Source organism: Columba livia, chromosome 4 (assembly GCF_036013475.1).
Source record: "Columba livia isolate bColLiv1 breed racing homer chromosome 4, bColLiv1.pat.W.v2, whole genome shotgun sequence".
In the NCBI taxonomy this organism is placed as follows: domain Eukaryota; kingdom Metazoa; phylum Chordata; class Aves; order Columbiformes; family Columbidae; genus Columba; species Columba livia.
In genome coordinates, this window is record NC_088605.1 from 859,181 (window position 1) to 875,147 (window position 15,967).

At 51.1% G+C, this 15,967-nt stretch overlaps 1 protein-coding gene across 12 annotated transcripts in view; it reads left to right on the top strand.

Annotated features, from left to right (window-relative positions):
- Positions 1–15,967, top strand: part of DYSF (dysferlin) — a 107,955-nt gene that overhangs the window by 72,030 nt on the left and 19,958 nt on the right. For all 12 annotated transcript variants that reach the window (XM_065060155.1, XM_065060158.1, XM_065060160.1 and 9 more), the window contains 4 exons: positions 2,899–3,038; positions 5,525–5,613; positions 5,882–5,977; positions 9,265–9,406. In XM_065060155.1, the coding sequence (XP_064916227.1) occupies positions 2,899–3,038; positions 5,525–5,613; positions 5,882–5,977; positions 9,265–9,406 (467 nt within the window). The remainder of the gene's footprint in view (positions 1–2,898; positions 3,039–5,524; positions 5,614–5,881; positions 5,978–9,264; positions 9,407–15,967) is intronic.

Sequence of the window (15,967 nt, forward strand, 5' to 3'; positions counted from 1 at the left end):
TCTGCACCAGACCCCAGGGCTGAACCCAGACCTGCAATCCAGCCACATTAACCTTGGACTTGAGCCATGCCCTTTGCCGCTTGCAGCAACCCAAACCCGCTTAGGCTGGGAGCAGCAATGTCCATCAAGCTCCAGGCTGATTTCCCAGCTGCTGGGGCTGGAGGTGCAGTTGTGCGGTTGGTGTCTCTGCGTTTTGGGGCTGGAGTCACTAGAGGGAGACAATATCATACAATCAGTGCCCCCAATATCACACTGCAGCCCACGCCTGGGGCTGTGCGCTCTGCCTGGGGGCACAAAATCAGCCTGTGCCGGCAAGGAGCAAATATCAGCGAGTGCTGGGGAGGCATTTTCTTGTTTGCACAAAACCCCACCAGCACTGACATCTGCATTATCCTGGTGCCTGTCCAGCTTCTTGGAGGAAGCAGTTTACCTTTACAGAAAACTTTGCTTTAAGGCATGGAAGGGGTGTTTTGGCCCAGGGAGGGGCTGGAACCCCCCTGTACGGCCCAGGGGCTGCAGTGTGACTTTACTAAGGCCACCACAGTGTTGCAGAGCCACCACAGAGGAGACGTCCTGCAGGGGCACAAGCTCATAGAGCCATAGAACTGCAGAATTATTTAAGTAAGTAGAAAAGACCTTTAAGATCAAGTCCAACCACAACCCACCCCAGCACTGCCCCGTGTCCTGAGAACCTCATGTCCGTCTGTCCAGCCCTCCAGGGCTGGTGACTCCAGCACTGCCCTGGGCAGCCTGTTCCAATGCCCCACAGCCCTTTGGGGAAGAAATTGTTCCCACATCCAACCTCAACCTCCCCTGGGCAACTTGGGGCCATTTCCTCTGCTCCTGGCGCTTGTTCCTGGGGAGCAGAGACTGATCCCCAACCCAGGGCTGATCCCGTCCCTGTTTTGGGAATGAGGGCACAAAAGCATGGTTCTCCCCTCAGGAGGAGCAGTGGGGAAGCAGCGGCTCCTTTGCAGCCTCTCGTTATATGAAACGTTTTCAGCGAAGGGCTGGAAAGGTGTCAGACCGAGCGGGGTCTTCCCCCCTCTCCCAGCCCCTGCCTTTCACCTTCCTCTGCTTTAATGGCAAGCAGTTCAAAAAACCAGAACAAAGTCTGATGCTTGACCTCAAGGAGATCTGGAAACCAGCTGTGTTCGCAGAGCAATGTCAGATCTGAACCTGGCGGGATAAAGTGAAGCTATTAAACACGAGAGCATGGGTTTTACAAGCGCTGCACCCGGACCATTATTCCATAACCCCCACATTTGTTGTTTTCTGAGAGGGGCTTTTTCTTTTTCCTGTTCATACACACACACAGGCACGCACACGCCAGGTTTCCACTGCTTGGGTAATAGCCCATATGTCTGAAGTTAACCACTTCAAGATCTTGCCAAGAAAGGAGCTGGGATATATCACCTGAAAGTTGCAGAGCTGTAATAATATTTATGGAGCGCGTTTCATTTCAAAGTCCTCGAAGGTGCGTGGCCTCGGAACGCTGGAAGGCGGCGTCTCGGGGGTGATGTCCTGCACCAGCCCCAGCGCAGCATGTGGGATGGGGAGGCAGGAGAAGGCTTGGCCGAGGCCAGGCTGGCCGTCCTGGGTGGCTCAGGGGATCCTGAGTGCTGGAGAAGTCAAAAAATGTCCATTATTAGTAGGTCTTGTCTGACCTGCCTGCAGAGGGATTAGGATCTGGTGTGGAGCAGGTTCATAGATGCATAGAATCAGAGAATCATCGAATCATTTTGGTTGGAAGAGACCCTTAAGATCATTGAGTCCAACCATAACCTCAATCTAGCACTAACCCATGACCCTAAGAAACTCATCTCCACGTCTTTTACACCCCTCCAGGGATGGTGATTCCGCCACTGCCTTGGGCAGCCTGTTCCTTTGTTTCACAACCCTTTTCATTAATAATTTTTTCCTAAGAACCAATCTGAACCTTCGTTGGAGCGACTTGAGGCCATTTTTTCTCATCCTATCACTTGCTACTTGGGAGAAGAGACCAACACCCTCCATGTGCTTCAGCTTGGTCCTTGCAATGGTTCACTTGCTGTGATTTGGGAGGAGATTTGCGCAAGAGTCCCCGCAGGTCCCTGCCCCATTGTGCAATGGTTTGCCCACATGTCTCATGGGAAACAGGTTTCCCCAGGCCCAGGAGGGTTTGTGATGTTGGTGGATTTGCAAATCATAGAACAGTTTGGGTTGAAGGGCCCTTCCCAGCCCCCCAGTCCCCCTGCCATGAGCAGGGACATCTTCACCAGCTCAGGTTGCTCAGAGCCCCGTCCAGCCTGGCCTGGGGTGTCTCCAGGGATGGTTCATCTACCACCTCTCTGCCCAACCTGGGCCAGGCTCTCACCACCCTCAGGGCAACAATTTCTTCCTCATGTCCAGCCTGAATCTCCCTCCTTTAGTTTAAAACCATCACCCCTTGTCCTGTCACAACAGGCCCTGCTCAAAAGTCCATCCCTATCTCTCTTACTGGTCCCTTTTGAGTCCAGAAAGGCCACAATGAGGTCTCCCCAGAGACCCCGGCTCTCTCAGCCCGTCCTCCCCGCAGAGCTGGATCATTCCGATCATCTGATCCCTGCCCACACCCCTCGAGTAGATGAAGCACAAGATGGGAACTGGGGAGACAAAGTTGCTTCCACTGTAAGAGAAGATCAGGCTCCTGGGCACTTGAGGACCTGAACGTACATGAATCTATGTGGCCTGACGAGGCCATAGAATCATTTTGGTTGGAAGAGACCCTCAACATCATGGAGTCCAACCATAACCTAACTCTTGCACTAACCCGCGTCCCTGAGAACCACATCTGCCCAGGGGCTGGTGCTTGCTCCTGTGGGTGGTCAGATTCGCTGGCCACGCCGTGGTGTGACGCTGCTCTGTGCTCTGTGGCAGAGGACGGCAAAGCCCTGAACCCGCACCTGGGGCCGGTGGAGGAGCGTCTCGCCCTGGCCGCCCTGCGCAAGCAGGGGCTGGTGCCCGAGCACGTGGAGACCAGAGCCCTGTACAGCCCTCTGCAGCCGGACATCGAGCAGGTGGGTGCTGGGACACGGCCGGGACAAGGACAACAGCAGCTCCTGTTCATGGGTGGCTGGATCACTGCGGAGCTGTGCTGGGGACGCCTGTCCCGCCAGACGGGCTGTTCCGGGGACGGGATGCGGCTTTTGGGGCAGAGCCGAGCCCAGGCTGGGGCTCAGCGAGGGGACCGGCTCAGGGTGCTTGGGGAGATCGATTCCATCCTCCTGTGTTCGTTTGCATCAGCATTTGCTCACATTTTATTTTATTTTTTGTTTTGTTTTATTTTGTTTTGTTTTGTTTTATTTTGTTTTTAATGATTTTATTCTGTTTTCTTTTATTTTTATACTTCTCTTCTCTTCTCTTCTCTTCTCTTCTCTTCTCTTCTCTTCTCTTCTCTTCTCTTCTCTTCTCTTCTCTTCTCTTCTCTTCTCTTCTCTTCTCTTCTCTTCTCTTCTCTTCTCTTCTCTTCTCTTCTCTTCTCTTTCTCTTCTCTTCTCTTTTCTTTTCTTTTCTTTTCTTTTCTTTTCTTTTCTTTTCTTTTCTTTTCTTTTCTTTTCCTCTCTCCCCTCTTCCCTTTCTCCTCTTCTCTTCCTCTCCTCTTCCTCTCCCAAGCCGTTCCCGACGCTCAGAGCCTCAAGCATGGTCCTAGTGCCCTGGTGGGGCACCGCGGGCTCCGTGGGGGTGCAGCAGCAGGATTGGTGCAGCACGCACCCCCCAGGGGAGCGCAGTGCCGGTGCTGCTGCACGCTGGGTGGGTTTCAGCTGAACGAAAGCTGAACGGGCTTCTGTCCAAAACCAGTGGAAATCTGGGTGCCTGGATTTAGCCTACATCCTTTTCTTTGATTAACATACACGTGTAGTTTATGCATTTGGATCAAAAAAATGCTACTTCCCAGAGAACAAAATGATTAATTATCGTCTGTCATACACGTTGCAGGTGGTTGCAAAGGTGGTTTGAATAGAGCTGGTGTGAACGTGCACAGACACCGAGCGGCACCGTTTCCCTATGCACTTTGTTTTTAACTAGCTCAGCGCTCTGGCACTGTTGGCAGAATATTCTTCAATTCACTGATAGCCACTTGAACACCTTTGCCTGTTAATTCACCCGATGAAAATGATGATTAGAGGCAGGAGGTGGCTGCTGTCAGTTGACAACTGGGCCAGGGCTGTTCTTAGAGGTGTCATGATCTTGTTGGACCAGCCAAGGAGACCAGCAAGGGTGCTTCCTTCAGAGAATCAGAGAATGGTTTGTGTTGAAGGGACCTTCCCAGCCCCCCAGTGTCCCCTGCCATGACAGGGACATCTTCACCAGCTCAGGGTGCTCAGAGCCCCGTCCAGCCTGGCCTGGGATGTCTCCAGGGATGGGACATCTACAACTACTATAATGCTGGAGACAGGGCCCAGATGCTCACCCTCTTCTGTCCACTAGACCAGACCATGTCCTGTCATAGAATCATAGAACCATAGAATCATTTTGATAGGAAAAGCCCCTCAAGATGACCAAGTCCAACCATTAACCAAACTCTGTCCCTGCCCTGTGTCCTGAGAACCTCATGTCCGTCTGTCCAGCCCTCCAGGGCTGGTGACTCCAGCACTGCCCTGGGCAGCCTGTTCAATGCCCCACAGCCCTTTGGGGAAGAAATTGTTGCCCAGATCCAACCTCAACCTCCCGTGCACTGGTGCTTCTGACCCAGAGCATCCATGGGGTGATGCTGGGCCTGGGGTGATGCCGCATGACTCAGTACGTGTTACAGTTCCCAAAATCCCGGCGCTGACCCTCTGCAAAGGCACAGCACGGGCTGGCTCAACAGGGCTGTTCATAGTGAGCTCTAAGTTGGGTTGGGCTTTTAAATTTTTCTGCTGAAATGGAAGATTTTTCTTGCCTAAAAGCAAGAAACCACAGAGCCCTCAGTGATGGGCTGATTGTCAAAGGGCGGCTATTTTTTTTCCTTTCAACCCTTGAGGCTGCACAATAAAATGTTTTATTGGCACCTATTGGTGTTTTGCAATAAAAGAGACCACCTAAAACCAGCCCCTTGAGACTTCAGCTGCATTTCTGCTGCCCTCTACCTGGAAGGGGTTTGTCAGAGTGGGCTTAGATTCCCCTCTCCTCATCCCGTCCTCCACTCCCACGGTCAGAAACCCATAACTGGTGACAACTGGTGACAGCGCGGAAAACAAGTGAGCAGCTCGCTTCTCCAGCACCCCCCATAGACCTCGTCTTTAGTCTGTCCCTACGGAGGGTAAAGCCAGAGTGCACCTTCAGCTTACCCAGACCAACCTCTTACACATCACAGGCTATTAACATATACCCAACTATCACTAAAATAATTTTAATATAATACTTGGTGACACGTTTCCTTTAAGGAAACCTTAGTTCTCAACTGAAGAACTCAGGAGCACTTCATATTTCCTCTCTCCACTGGCAGGGCTTGCCGAGGAGGGGAAGATGACCCACTTAGGAGGCTCACTAGGCTTCACCTGTCTATCTTTTTTCCATACAGGGAAAGCTACAGATGTGGGTGGACCTGTTTCCGAAATCTCTGGGGCTGCCCGGCCCCCCTTTCAACATCACGCCACGCAGAGCCAAGAGGTGACTTGTTACTTCATTTCTTCCTTGGGGCGGTGCTGGTTCCAGCACCTTCTGTTTGCGAGGGGAGAGGAGAGGGCTGGAGGTGTCGGATGGGGAGGAATTCAACTGCCCAGCTGAGAAATCACTATTTGGGCTCATTTTCTGGAAAGATGGCTCACGTCTTAGCTCCTGCAGCTGAATACCTGAGTAGCACAACCAGGCTGTCTGGGTGGGCTCTGGACCAAGAGTTCCACCCTCTCACGTTGCTTTTATTCCTGGTGTCATCCAGGTTCTTCTTGCGCTGCATCATCTGGAACACCAAGGACGTCATCCTTGATGACCTCAGCATCACTGGGGAGAAGATGAGTGACATCTACGTCAAAGGGTAAGCCAGCTTGCCTCTGTGAACCATAGCCTGAAGGCACGAGAGCAGCGGTGAAGGAGTTCACACGGCCCTTGTGTCAACATCCCGAGTAACAATGGATAGGATGAGAGGAAATGGCCTCAGGTTGCACCAGGGGAGGTTGAGGTTGGATGTGGGAACAATTTCTTCCCCAAAGGGCTGTGGGGCATTGGAACAGGCTGCCCAGGGCAGTGCTGGAGTCACCAGCCCTGGAGGGCTGGACAGACGGACATGAGGTTCTCAGGGACATGGGACAGGGATGGGGGAACAGTTGAACTCCATGATCTTAATGGTCTCTTCCAACCAAAATGATTCAAGGATTCTATGGTTCCATGAACATTGCTGTGGTAGACCCAAATCCCTTGGGATGCAGGGGCCGTTCACACCTCACCAACTATGGATCCACCTTCTTGGCAGACACGTCTCTGCTGGGCTCTTCACCACTCCTGATGTCAAGTTCTTTGCACCTCTCAGATGCTTTCATGACAATATTTGCGTTTAGAGAGATAAGACGTGGGGAAGCAGCCCAGCCATTGGAGAGAAGGACATGTTGTCTGCACTGAAGATGTCCCTGCTCGTGGCAGGGGTTGGGCTACATGACCTTAGAAGGTCCCTCCCAACCCAAACTGTTCTGTGGTTTCCAGTGCCAGCTCCTCCCCAGCTGCCCTCCTGGGACAGCCATGGGCTTGTTCCATAGACATGGCTTGGCTTGTTTGCATAGCTGCTTTTTTTGGAATTCCCTTTTTTCCTTGGGACACAAAAAAGTGTGGCAACCAGCAGCAACTCCCCTGGCACGTTCCCTTCTCTGCCTGACTCCATTTATGTTTTATCTTCTGTATAATGGTGCAATCCCAGCCAAGGGACTTACTTATTTCGTGCGTTCTTTGGATTTATGGACAGGAAGAGGTAGGATTTTGAAACAGACTGTAAATCCCTTTTTTACAATCCCAATTTTCCTCCTGTAAATCCGGAATGCGCGCTGCTTACCTGGTATTCCCATCAAGTGCGTTGTTATCGGCTCCAGCTCAGGGGCTCTGGAATTATGGTGCTTGTGGGGTGTCACCAGGAGAGCCAGAGCATCCAGCGCTTGCTGACATCGCTCTCCTGGCTTTCAGCATCCCCAACGACCGAGTAAATCTCGCAGTGCTGTAAATGAGTTAAAAATCTTGCTCGACTTCCTCATCTTCCCCCTCAATGGCTGCATCGTGAGCATCATAGAATCGTTTTGGTTGGAAAAGCCCCTCAAGATTACCAAGTCCAACCATTAACCAAACTCTGTCCATGCCCCATGTCCTGAGAACCTCATGTCCGTCTGTCCAGCCCTCCAGGGCTGGTGACTCCAGCACTGCCCTGGGCAGCCTGTTCCAATGCCCCACAGCCCTTTCTGGGGAGGAATAGTTCCTATCATCAGGATGTGTTTGCTCCAGTCCCATACTCCTCCCTGGAGATCTGCTGATAGACCAGCTCCATCAGGCTATGGGGCAAGAGGAGCCTTTGCTTGGTCACCATGCCATTCCTACATTATCTTTTTAATTCTAGGGCTCTGTGACTTGAATGCTTTGGATTTCTGGCATCCTATCCCTGCAGTGGAGAGGGTTCAGCAAATCCACGAGAAAGAAACAAAACAAACCACCAAACAAACCACCAAAGAGGCATCCAAATCAAACCATTTATTTGTCCTTCTGTTTGCCTGCGAAGAGAGGGCGCTCAGAGCACATCCCCAGCACCCCCGCCACGCTTGGGGGGATGTGGATAAACACACAGGCTCTGCCATTTGCGTCCCATCAGCTCAAAATGAATAATCCAGCCACAATTTCAGCATTAGCGTAACCTCAGCACACAAATCCCACTGCCACCGAGCGCTCGCTGTCCCGGGAGCACGTGTGCGTGTGGTGTGTACTGGAGGATGAACTCAAGTAGACCTCCCTTGTGTCCCACAACACGTTTGGGTGGGTCATGTGCTGCTCTCCGCTCTGGAGGAGAGGGAATCATTTGTATAGCTGGACAAAAAAAAAAGTAGTATTTTCAATTTAAGTGGAAAACAATCAAACGAGATAATTGTTTTCGTTAGAGATTCTCTCTGAATCTTCTGGTTTTACTCCAGGAGGGCTCTAAATACACAAATAGATGTGTTTTATTGTTTTGTTTCGTTGCTTGCTGAAGACTGAAAAATGTGGACAGGGAAAGAGGGCAGAATGAAACCCGAGCGTTGCAAATCTCACAGCTGGAAGAAGTCGTTGTTATGGAAAGTTCTCAGTTTGCCCCCGGACTGGTTGTGGGGTGACCACAGCAAAGCCTTTCAGAGCAGGAGGGAGCTGTGGTGTGGGGAGCAGCTGGGAGCGCCCCGGCCACCGCAGGGTCTGGCCAGCGGGGCTCTCCTGGGAAAGAACTTCTTGGCCACTTAGGGCTTTAAAGTAATTTGAGGACAAGTAACGGCATTTCATGACAGAACAAGGGGTGATGGTTTTAAACTAAAGGAGGGAGATTCAGGCTGGATGTGAGGAAGAAATTGTTGGCCCTAAGGGTGGTGAGAGCCTGGCCCAGGTACCCAGAGAGGTGGTAGATGAACCATCCCTGAGACATCCCAGGCCAGGCTGGACGGGGCTCTGAGCAACCTGAGCTGCTGAAGATGTCCCTGTCATGGCAGGGGGGGCACTGGGGGAGCTTTGAATGTCCCTTCCAACCAAAACTATTCTATTATTCTAAGAAATAATCTTTGAGAAATCAACAGAGAATAGAGTGGAAAAAAATAGCCCTTTCTGGTCCTTTAGCATGGTTGCCTCACAACAGGACTGGCTTCAGGGCTGCCTGCATGGGCAGGTTGTTGGGGTGGCTGCACAGAGGAAGGAGCTCCCAGCAGGGCAGGTTAGGAGCTGGTGTGTCCTTACGGATGGGTGAGAACTTAGAGCCAGAACTTGAGGCTGTGCTGAGTCTTTAACACATCCATAAAACTCAGAAGTGGGAGAATCATTGAATAGTTTAGGTTGGAAGGGACCTTCAAAGCTCGTCTAGTCCGACCCCTACCATAAGCAGGGGCATCTTTTTAGAAGATACTGCTGAGCTTCTCAGGCTGCTGCCACCAGCCCTGCTTCACCTCCCAACACTGCAGGGACCGTTGTGTTCCCTTTCAAATCTCCTACAGCCTCCAGGTCACCCCTGCAGATAGCAGCCACAGGAATGAGGGACATTTTCATGCCTGCTCAAGGCCTCTGTGACCACTCCAAAATCCGTGTTTCTTGTTTCTCATGCAACGTGTTTGCATTTTGCAGCTGGCTGGTTGGCCACGAGGAGAACAAGCAGAAGACAGATGTGCACTACAGGTCTATGGGAGGAGAGGGCAACTTCAACTGGAGATTCGTCTTCCCCTTCGACTATCTCCCTGCTGAGCAAATGTGCTACATTGCAAAGAAGGTGAGTGGTCCTGGGCAGATGTTTCTACCTTCTCGTAGTAACTCTGGGCTGAAATCATAGACTCATAGCAACATTTTTGGTTGCAAGAGACTCTCAAGATGAATGCGCTGTGCAATTTAAGACCCGCACAACTGCAGCACAAATGGAGCTAAGCAAGGCTCAGCCTGACTGTTGTGTTATTTGAAACACGAAGCTGTGGACATGTGGGGAAATAGTTTTTTAAAACCTCCACATTTGGAACATAACCTTTGTGGGGTCAGAATGTACCATTGATGCAGAAAGAGGAAGGAAAGCTTTGGTTTGGAATTCAGGGTGAAAATGTCTTTGTTGTAATAAGGGAGCTGTGTACTTGGTTGGGGAGTTAAAGGGAGATGTGATTTTTGGCCCCCCCTTCCTGCGTCTGTGGTCGGCTGTTGTGTCTGGTGTTCCTTAGCTAAGTTAGTGCCACATGATGATCCAGCGTGGACTGGGAGTTGCACGGAGACAAGGAAAGAGGGATGGGTTGGGGTGTGTGCATGGAATAACGCCGATGGAAATTGGGCTGGCTCTCAGGGAACACTTCAGCACAGGAAGATCTGTGCGCTGACATGTCTGCTCATCACCTGGAGATTAAAAGGAATTGTAGAATCATAGAATGTCCAGACTTGGATGGGACCCACCAGGATCATGGAGTCCAGCTCCTGTCCCTGCACAGGACACCCCACAGGTCACCCCGTGTGTCTGAGGACGGTGTCCAGTCTCTTCTTGAACACTGTCAGGTTGGCCGTGACACCTCCCTGGGGAGCCTGTTCAGTGTCCAGCACCTCTGGGGGAAGAACCTTTTCCTCATGTCCAACTGACCCTCCCCAGCACATCTTCTGCCAAGGAGAATTGTTGGGTCTGTGTGGACAGCAGGGACAATCCTGGCTTTCAAGACTCTGTCCTGTCCTGTGGCACCTTCCTGAAAGCTCAAACCCCTTCAGCCACCCAACCGCGAGTCTTCATCCCCGCTCCCTCCCTTGGTGCTCATTGAATACGAGGTGCCCAAAGCCACCTTGTTATGGTGGGACCTTCTTCATCCACAAAGCTCCCCTGGAACCCCCATCCCAGCGCAAGGTCCCAGCGCAGCCTGGGCTGGAACCGGCGCTTTGGCAGGGAAGATGCTGAGCCAATTCCCCATCCCGCGAGCCAGACGAGCCCCGCGAGGAGGCCCAGCTTCCAAATGAATTGCCGGATAGTTAAACTGATTGACAGAATCATAGCTGTACCCATTTCACGCTTCATGTTAAACAAATCAAAAGTACAGTGTGTACTACATTCAATTATCCCCCTTTGAAAAAGCAAAGACCCCCCTATAAACCGTTTAAGAAAATACATCCCACTGTGCTGATATTGATTCTCCTCCGACCACATGTCTGCCAACACTGTATCAGAAAATAAACAGCTTGTAAAACCTCTCTGTAAAGGAAAAAATAATGAATGAAAAGCCGTGCTTTGTATTTGCGGGACACATTCCGCTCTGGCAATTTTTGATCTCGCCATGTGCTGTTTGAACTCCAGGTTCATTACTGCTGCTGTAAAAGCCCATGCGCCGAACTTTAAACGCAGGCGATGGAAAGTGGAATTTAAATCAAAACCGGTCAGATGGCAAATTCTGGAGCTGCTAAAAGCCACCTGCGCCCAGCCGGGCTGGTGTCGGCCCCGGAGCGAGCGCCGCGGGGAGGAAAGCAGATCTCCATTCGCTCTCCTTTGTTCGCTCCTCTTGCCGCCCCGCGGGCTGGAGCTCCCTTTGGCACCGCAGGGTGCACCTCAGCAATGGGTCACCCCAGCCCAAACTGCAGATGTTCTCCCAGAACAAGGATGGCGCTGGGCAGGAGGGGTCTCCATGATGTTTGGTTCTGGTGTGCGGGTCTGGGAGGAGCTTGGAGCCCGTGAACCTGGGAAAACCCAGGAACCAGACCCTGGAGCCTTGGGATGGCCGGCGGTAGCCAGCATTCTTTAATCCTTGCCACAGCACTGGAGGTTTTGGGAACTTTATCTCCAAAGCTTCAAGGAGGTGGGATTGCTTGGGATTTGGAGGCTCCAATCTTCCATGGGGCACCTCAAGGGAAAGTCTGTAAGTCCTCTGAGCATCAATTCAACTTGTAGATTGAAAGTGTAGACTCTTATTCCTGCTCTTCTAAACATGTTAACCATTTCAGAATGTTTTCACACAGAATCGACTGGGTTGGAAAAGACCTCAGAGATCATCCAGTCCAACCCTTGGTCCAACTCCAGCCCATTGACTAGATCATGGCACTAAGTGCCACGGCCAATCTCAGTTTCAAAACCTCCAGGGCCGGTGAGTCCAGCACCTCCCTGGGCAGCCATTCCAATCCTGACCACTCTCTCTGCAAAGAATTGCTTTCTAATCTCCAGCCTCAGTTTCCCCTGGCAGAGTTGAAGCCCATGCCCCCTTGTCCTATTGCTGATGCCTGGGAGAAGAGCCCAATCCCCACCTGGCTACAACTTCCCTTTCCCATCCACATCTTCTCTTGCTGCAGTAGTTATATAGATTTTGCTTCTCCTTCAGAGAAAGGAATTTGCCCCATTCTGAATTTCAAGAAAATCCCCATGGAAGTTGAAGTCCATCGTTGGGACAGCTCTTCTGAGTATACATAAATACATGTTTCTTTACTGTCTTCTCAGCAGTTATTCAGAATTTCCTTCTGTTCTTGTTTCTTTGACTGCAAATTATACAGTCGTTTGGGTGAAAGGATCAATACACATTGCATGAAATTGTGTATTGACTTACGCAGGGGAAGGACCAGCAAGTCCAGGTCATAGAATCATAGACTAGTTTGGGTTGGAAGGGACCTTCAGAGGTCATCTAGTCCAAGGCCCAGGTCCTGGATGACCACGATGCTCTGCTGCCAACCAGCGGAGAGAAGAGCCGACGTTCGCAGGGTTGAAACCTTAGATCCCCAGGTCTAAGCCTGGCAGGTCTTGACTCTTGCAGACGATGTTATCAGATGGTCATGGTAAAACTCGAGTCTAGTGAGGCGATGCCAAGATGGGCTGAATGTGGATCCCGTTTCACTGGGCACCTGGTCAGGGAGGCGCTGGGATCGTGCGGCTGGTAGGTGCTGGGGAGGTGGAAAATGCATGAAATTGGTTTTGAAATGTTCAGCTTCAAGTGCCAGTTCCAGCGGTAGCTGAATATAGCTGCCAAACCTGAATTCTAGACGCCCTCTGGGGCAGAAAATGCTTGACACTGGATGTCTAAGCAAATGTCATCTGCATAAATGAATATTCAGGGTAGAATTTCAAGAGCATCTCAGTATACAAGTTGAGTGAACCTGGAAGTAAACCACTAGGTTGGAGCTTCCAAGACTTGGCTGGTTTGTTCATGTATCATCTGAAAAATTGTTGCATAAAAGACATTCCGGGAGATGAACATAATGAGTATGGAAGCATTGCTGGCAGTTCCAAATCTGTGTCATGGCGTGTCGCTGGCCAAAACCAGACCAAGGAGCACAGCCATTGCCTTCACACTTGCTCTGCTCCTAGCCCTCAGTGTCAGGTATCAACAAGAAAATGAAGTATTGATGCCAGAACACAAAAGATTCTGTTTTGCAAAGGCAAAGAGAGCCATTGGGAGAGGATCCATCCCACCACTGTGGAATAAGCTGCAAACAGCAGTCTGGTTTATTCAGCGCAGAGGTCGGGGTGGTTGTGCCGAGGCTCTTTTTCAAGGAGTTCTTGCATTCATTTGATGTCTCCTACTCTATGTTTTCAACAAAAGGGGCCTATCCAGATTTTAAGTAGGTTAGTCACAACCTGCCTGGCCACAAACACACACTGACTTGGAGTTGGAGGTCTTTGGACATCTGCAATCTGGCCATGCAGTTCATGCATGGATAGAAGTAGGTGGTCATAGAATAATAGAATGGTTTGGGTTGAAGGGACCTTTCCAGCTCCCCAGTCCCCCTGCCATGACAGGGACATCTTCACCAGCTCAGGGTGCTCAGAGCCCCGTCCAGCCTGGCCTGGGATGTCTCCAGGGATGGTTCATCCTCCACCTCTCAATCCCAGAAAAACCCCTGTGGCTGTGAGAGATCAGTGAAACTCACATGTGTGTCTTTAAATAACTGAAAACAATTTCCATCAGGTGCAGCTGAAGCCTCCGAGTTTGCTGGCTCTGGCATGGAATATAACAACAAACTTGACGTTTGGAGGGGTTTTTCTATAACTGATCAGCTGGCGGCATCCCAGAATCATAGCAGAGATAGCTCTTCAGGGGCGATACGAGAAACAGAGAGATCTGTGGTCCTAAACCCATCGAGAGAGAGAAGTCCAAAGGCATTTGAGGGAAAGTGGGGCAGAAGGGGCCACGACCCACAGCTTGTTTTGTTCCTACAGCTGAGTTGAGCCCAGAATAAACTCCTTCCCCCCTTCACGTGGGGCAGATGAGGCGGTGAATCCCTCCATGCCCAGCAGATTGTCACCAGCGGGGACCCGGTGCCAGCGGTGGGGTGTGTGGGGACATCCCCATCCCCATTGATTTTGCACGGGGGAGGCTCCTGTCGCACGGTGACACCTCATGGCGCGATGCTCGGAATCAGCCGTTGTTTTACCCTGGAATTGAGTGGGTGGCCTCTGTATTCTTTATTTTTCTATAAAAAAAAATAGCGTGGAGTTTTCTGCAGCCGAGTTCCTGCTTCACCCCCTCGTTCTGCTACGTTTGTTGCTGAATCTCCAGGGTGCACCAAGAAATCTCCATGCTCTGGCTGGTTTTGCTTTGAAATTTGGAGTTTCATGGATGGATTTTTCTTAAAAACAGTTAATATTTTATGAGACTGACATTTTAAATTCCTCTTTGGTGTTAGAAAGATTGAAAAAAAAAAAAGGCTATTGCATTTTAATTTTGGACCTTTTCCTTTCCTGTTTCTGGTCCTTTTTTTATGTCCTTCCCTGTTTTTCTTGGTGGCGTCAGAAGGCGAAGCAAAAGGCAAAAACGTTCCTTTTCCTTCCACGCTGAGCCAAATGCAACATTCTGAATGGGGTCCAAGTCCAGTGTTTTTTCAGAGGAAGGCAAAGTTAGGCCAGGCAGTTGTACGTTATGTGTTTTAGAGGGACTGTAACAAGGAGATACGATGGTCATTGTGGTTGGTACAAGCTGGGACTCTGGGAAGAATTCCCTGGATATTTCCCATATGGTTTCCTTAGATGGTCCTGAGATTCCGCTTGACATCAGAGGACTCCTTAAACAATAAATGCAAGTATAATGAGAGCCAGTAGCTGGATGTTGAAGGTAGAGGTTGAGGTTGGATGTGGGAACAATTTCTTCCCCAAAGGGCTGTGGGGCATTGGAACAGGCTGCCCAGGGCAGTGCTGGAGTCACCAGCCCTGGAGGGCTGGACAGACGGACATGAGGTTCTCAGGACATGGGACAAGGACAGGGTGGGGTATGGTTGGACTCGATGTGGGTTGGACTAGATGATCTCCAGAGGTCCCTTCGAACCCCAACCATTCTGTGACTCCGTGATCCTGAGGGTCTCTTCTAAGCAAAATCATTCTCTGGTTCTATGCACATGCTGGAACAGGTCGGGCTTGCTTGGCCATGAACGTGCTGGGGCTTCGCTGCCTCCCTGAAAAGCAGGGTTGCTCCTTACTTTGTATTCTGTAGCACATAAGCAACCCAGAAGAAATGCAGCCCTGTCAACACTTTCCAAGTGATATGAGGTTATTTTTTCTCCTGCCTCCCCTGCTGCATTATTCACGACCGTAAAATATTCACCAGCCTCCCCTCTCCCCGCCATGCTGCAAAACAAACCCCCAAACAATAATTCAAGCCCCCTTCCTTCCCACGTCTTGCAAAAGGCTAGGAAATAAATTTCTTGCCGTGGGTTGTTTTTACAGCGAACTTTCGTAGCTAGATTTAATCGTGGAGGCCAGTTTCACACTGCCTTGAAATGGACCCATAAACTTCGCTCAGCATCAAATTCCCCCTTCCCCGGCCCGTCCAGCTCCGCTGCGCCGTGTCCCCAGCGTCGCGGGCTCTGAGGAGGAACGCTGCGCCACCAGCCAAACCACATGCACAGTGTTTTTCCACAAGAAAGGCCAAAGCTGCACGGATCGTGGCAGCGTTGTATGAGCTCAGCGCTGCCACCCGGGAAGAGTCGAGTCCTGCCCGAGTGGTCCATCATTAGGTAGTGAGTCCCCGGCAAGCCAGGGTATTGCTGGTGGGGGTAAAGTGGTGCTGGGGAGTCGGGGGGATGCAGCGAGAATCGACTTGGCCAGGGGATGGGTTTTCATAGGATCCCAGCCTGGTTTGGGTTGAAGGTCCCTCTGTAGTTCCCCAGCCCACCTGCTCACGCAGGGTCACCGAGCAGATCACGCAGGGTCACCAGAGCAGATCACGCAGGGTCACCAGAGCAGATCACGCAGGATCCCAGAGCAGATCACACAGGTGGGTCCAGGGGGTTTGAATGTCTCAGAGCAGGAGACTCCACACCCGCTCTGGGCAGCCTGGGCCAGGCTCTGGCACCTCCCGGCAAACAAGTTTCTCCTCAAGTTCAGATGGAACCTCTTTTGTTTCAG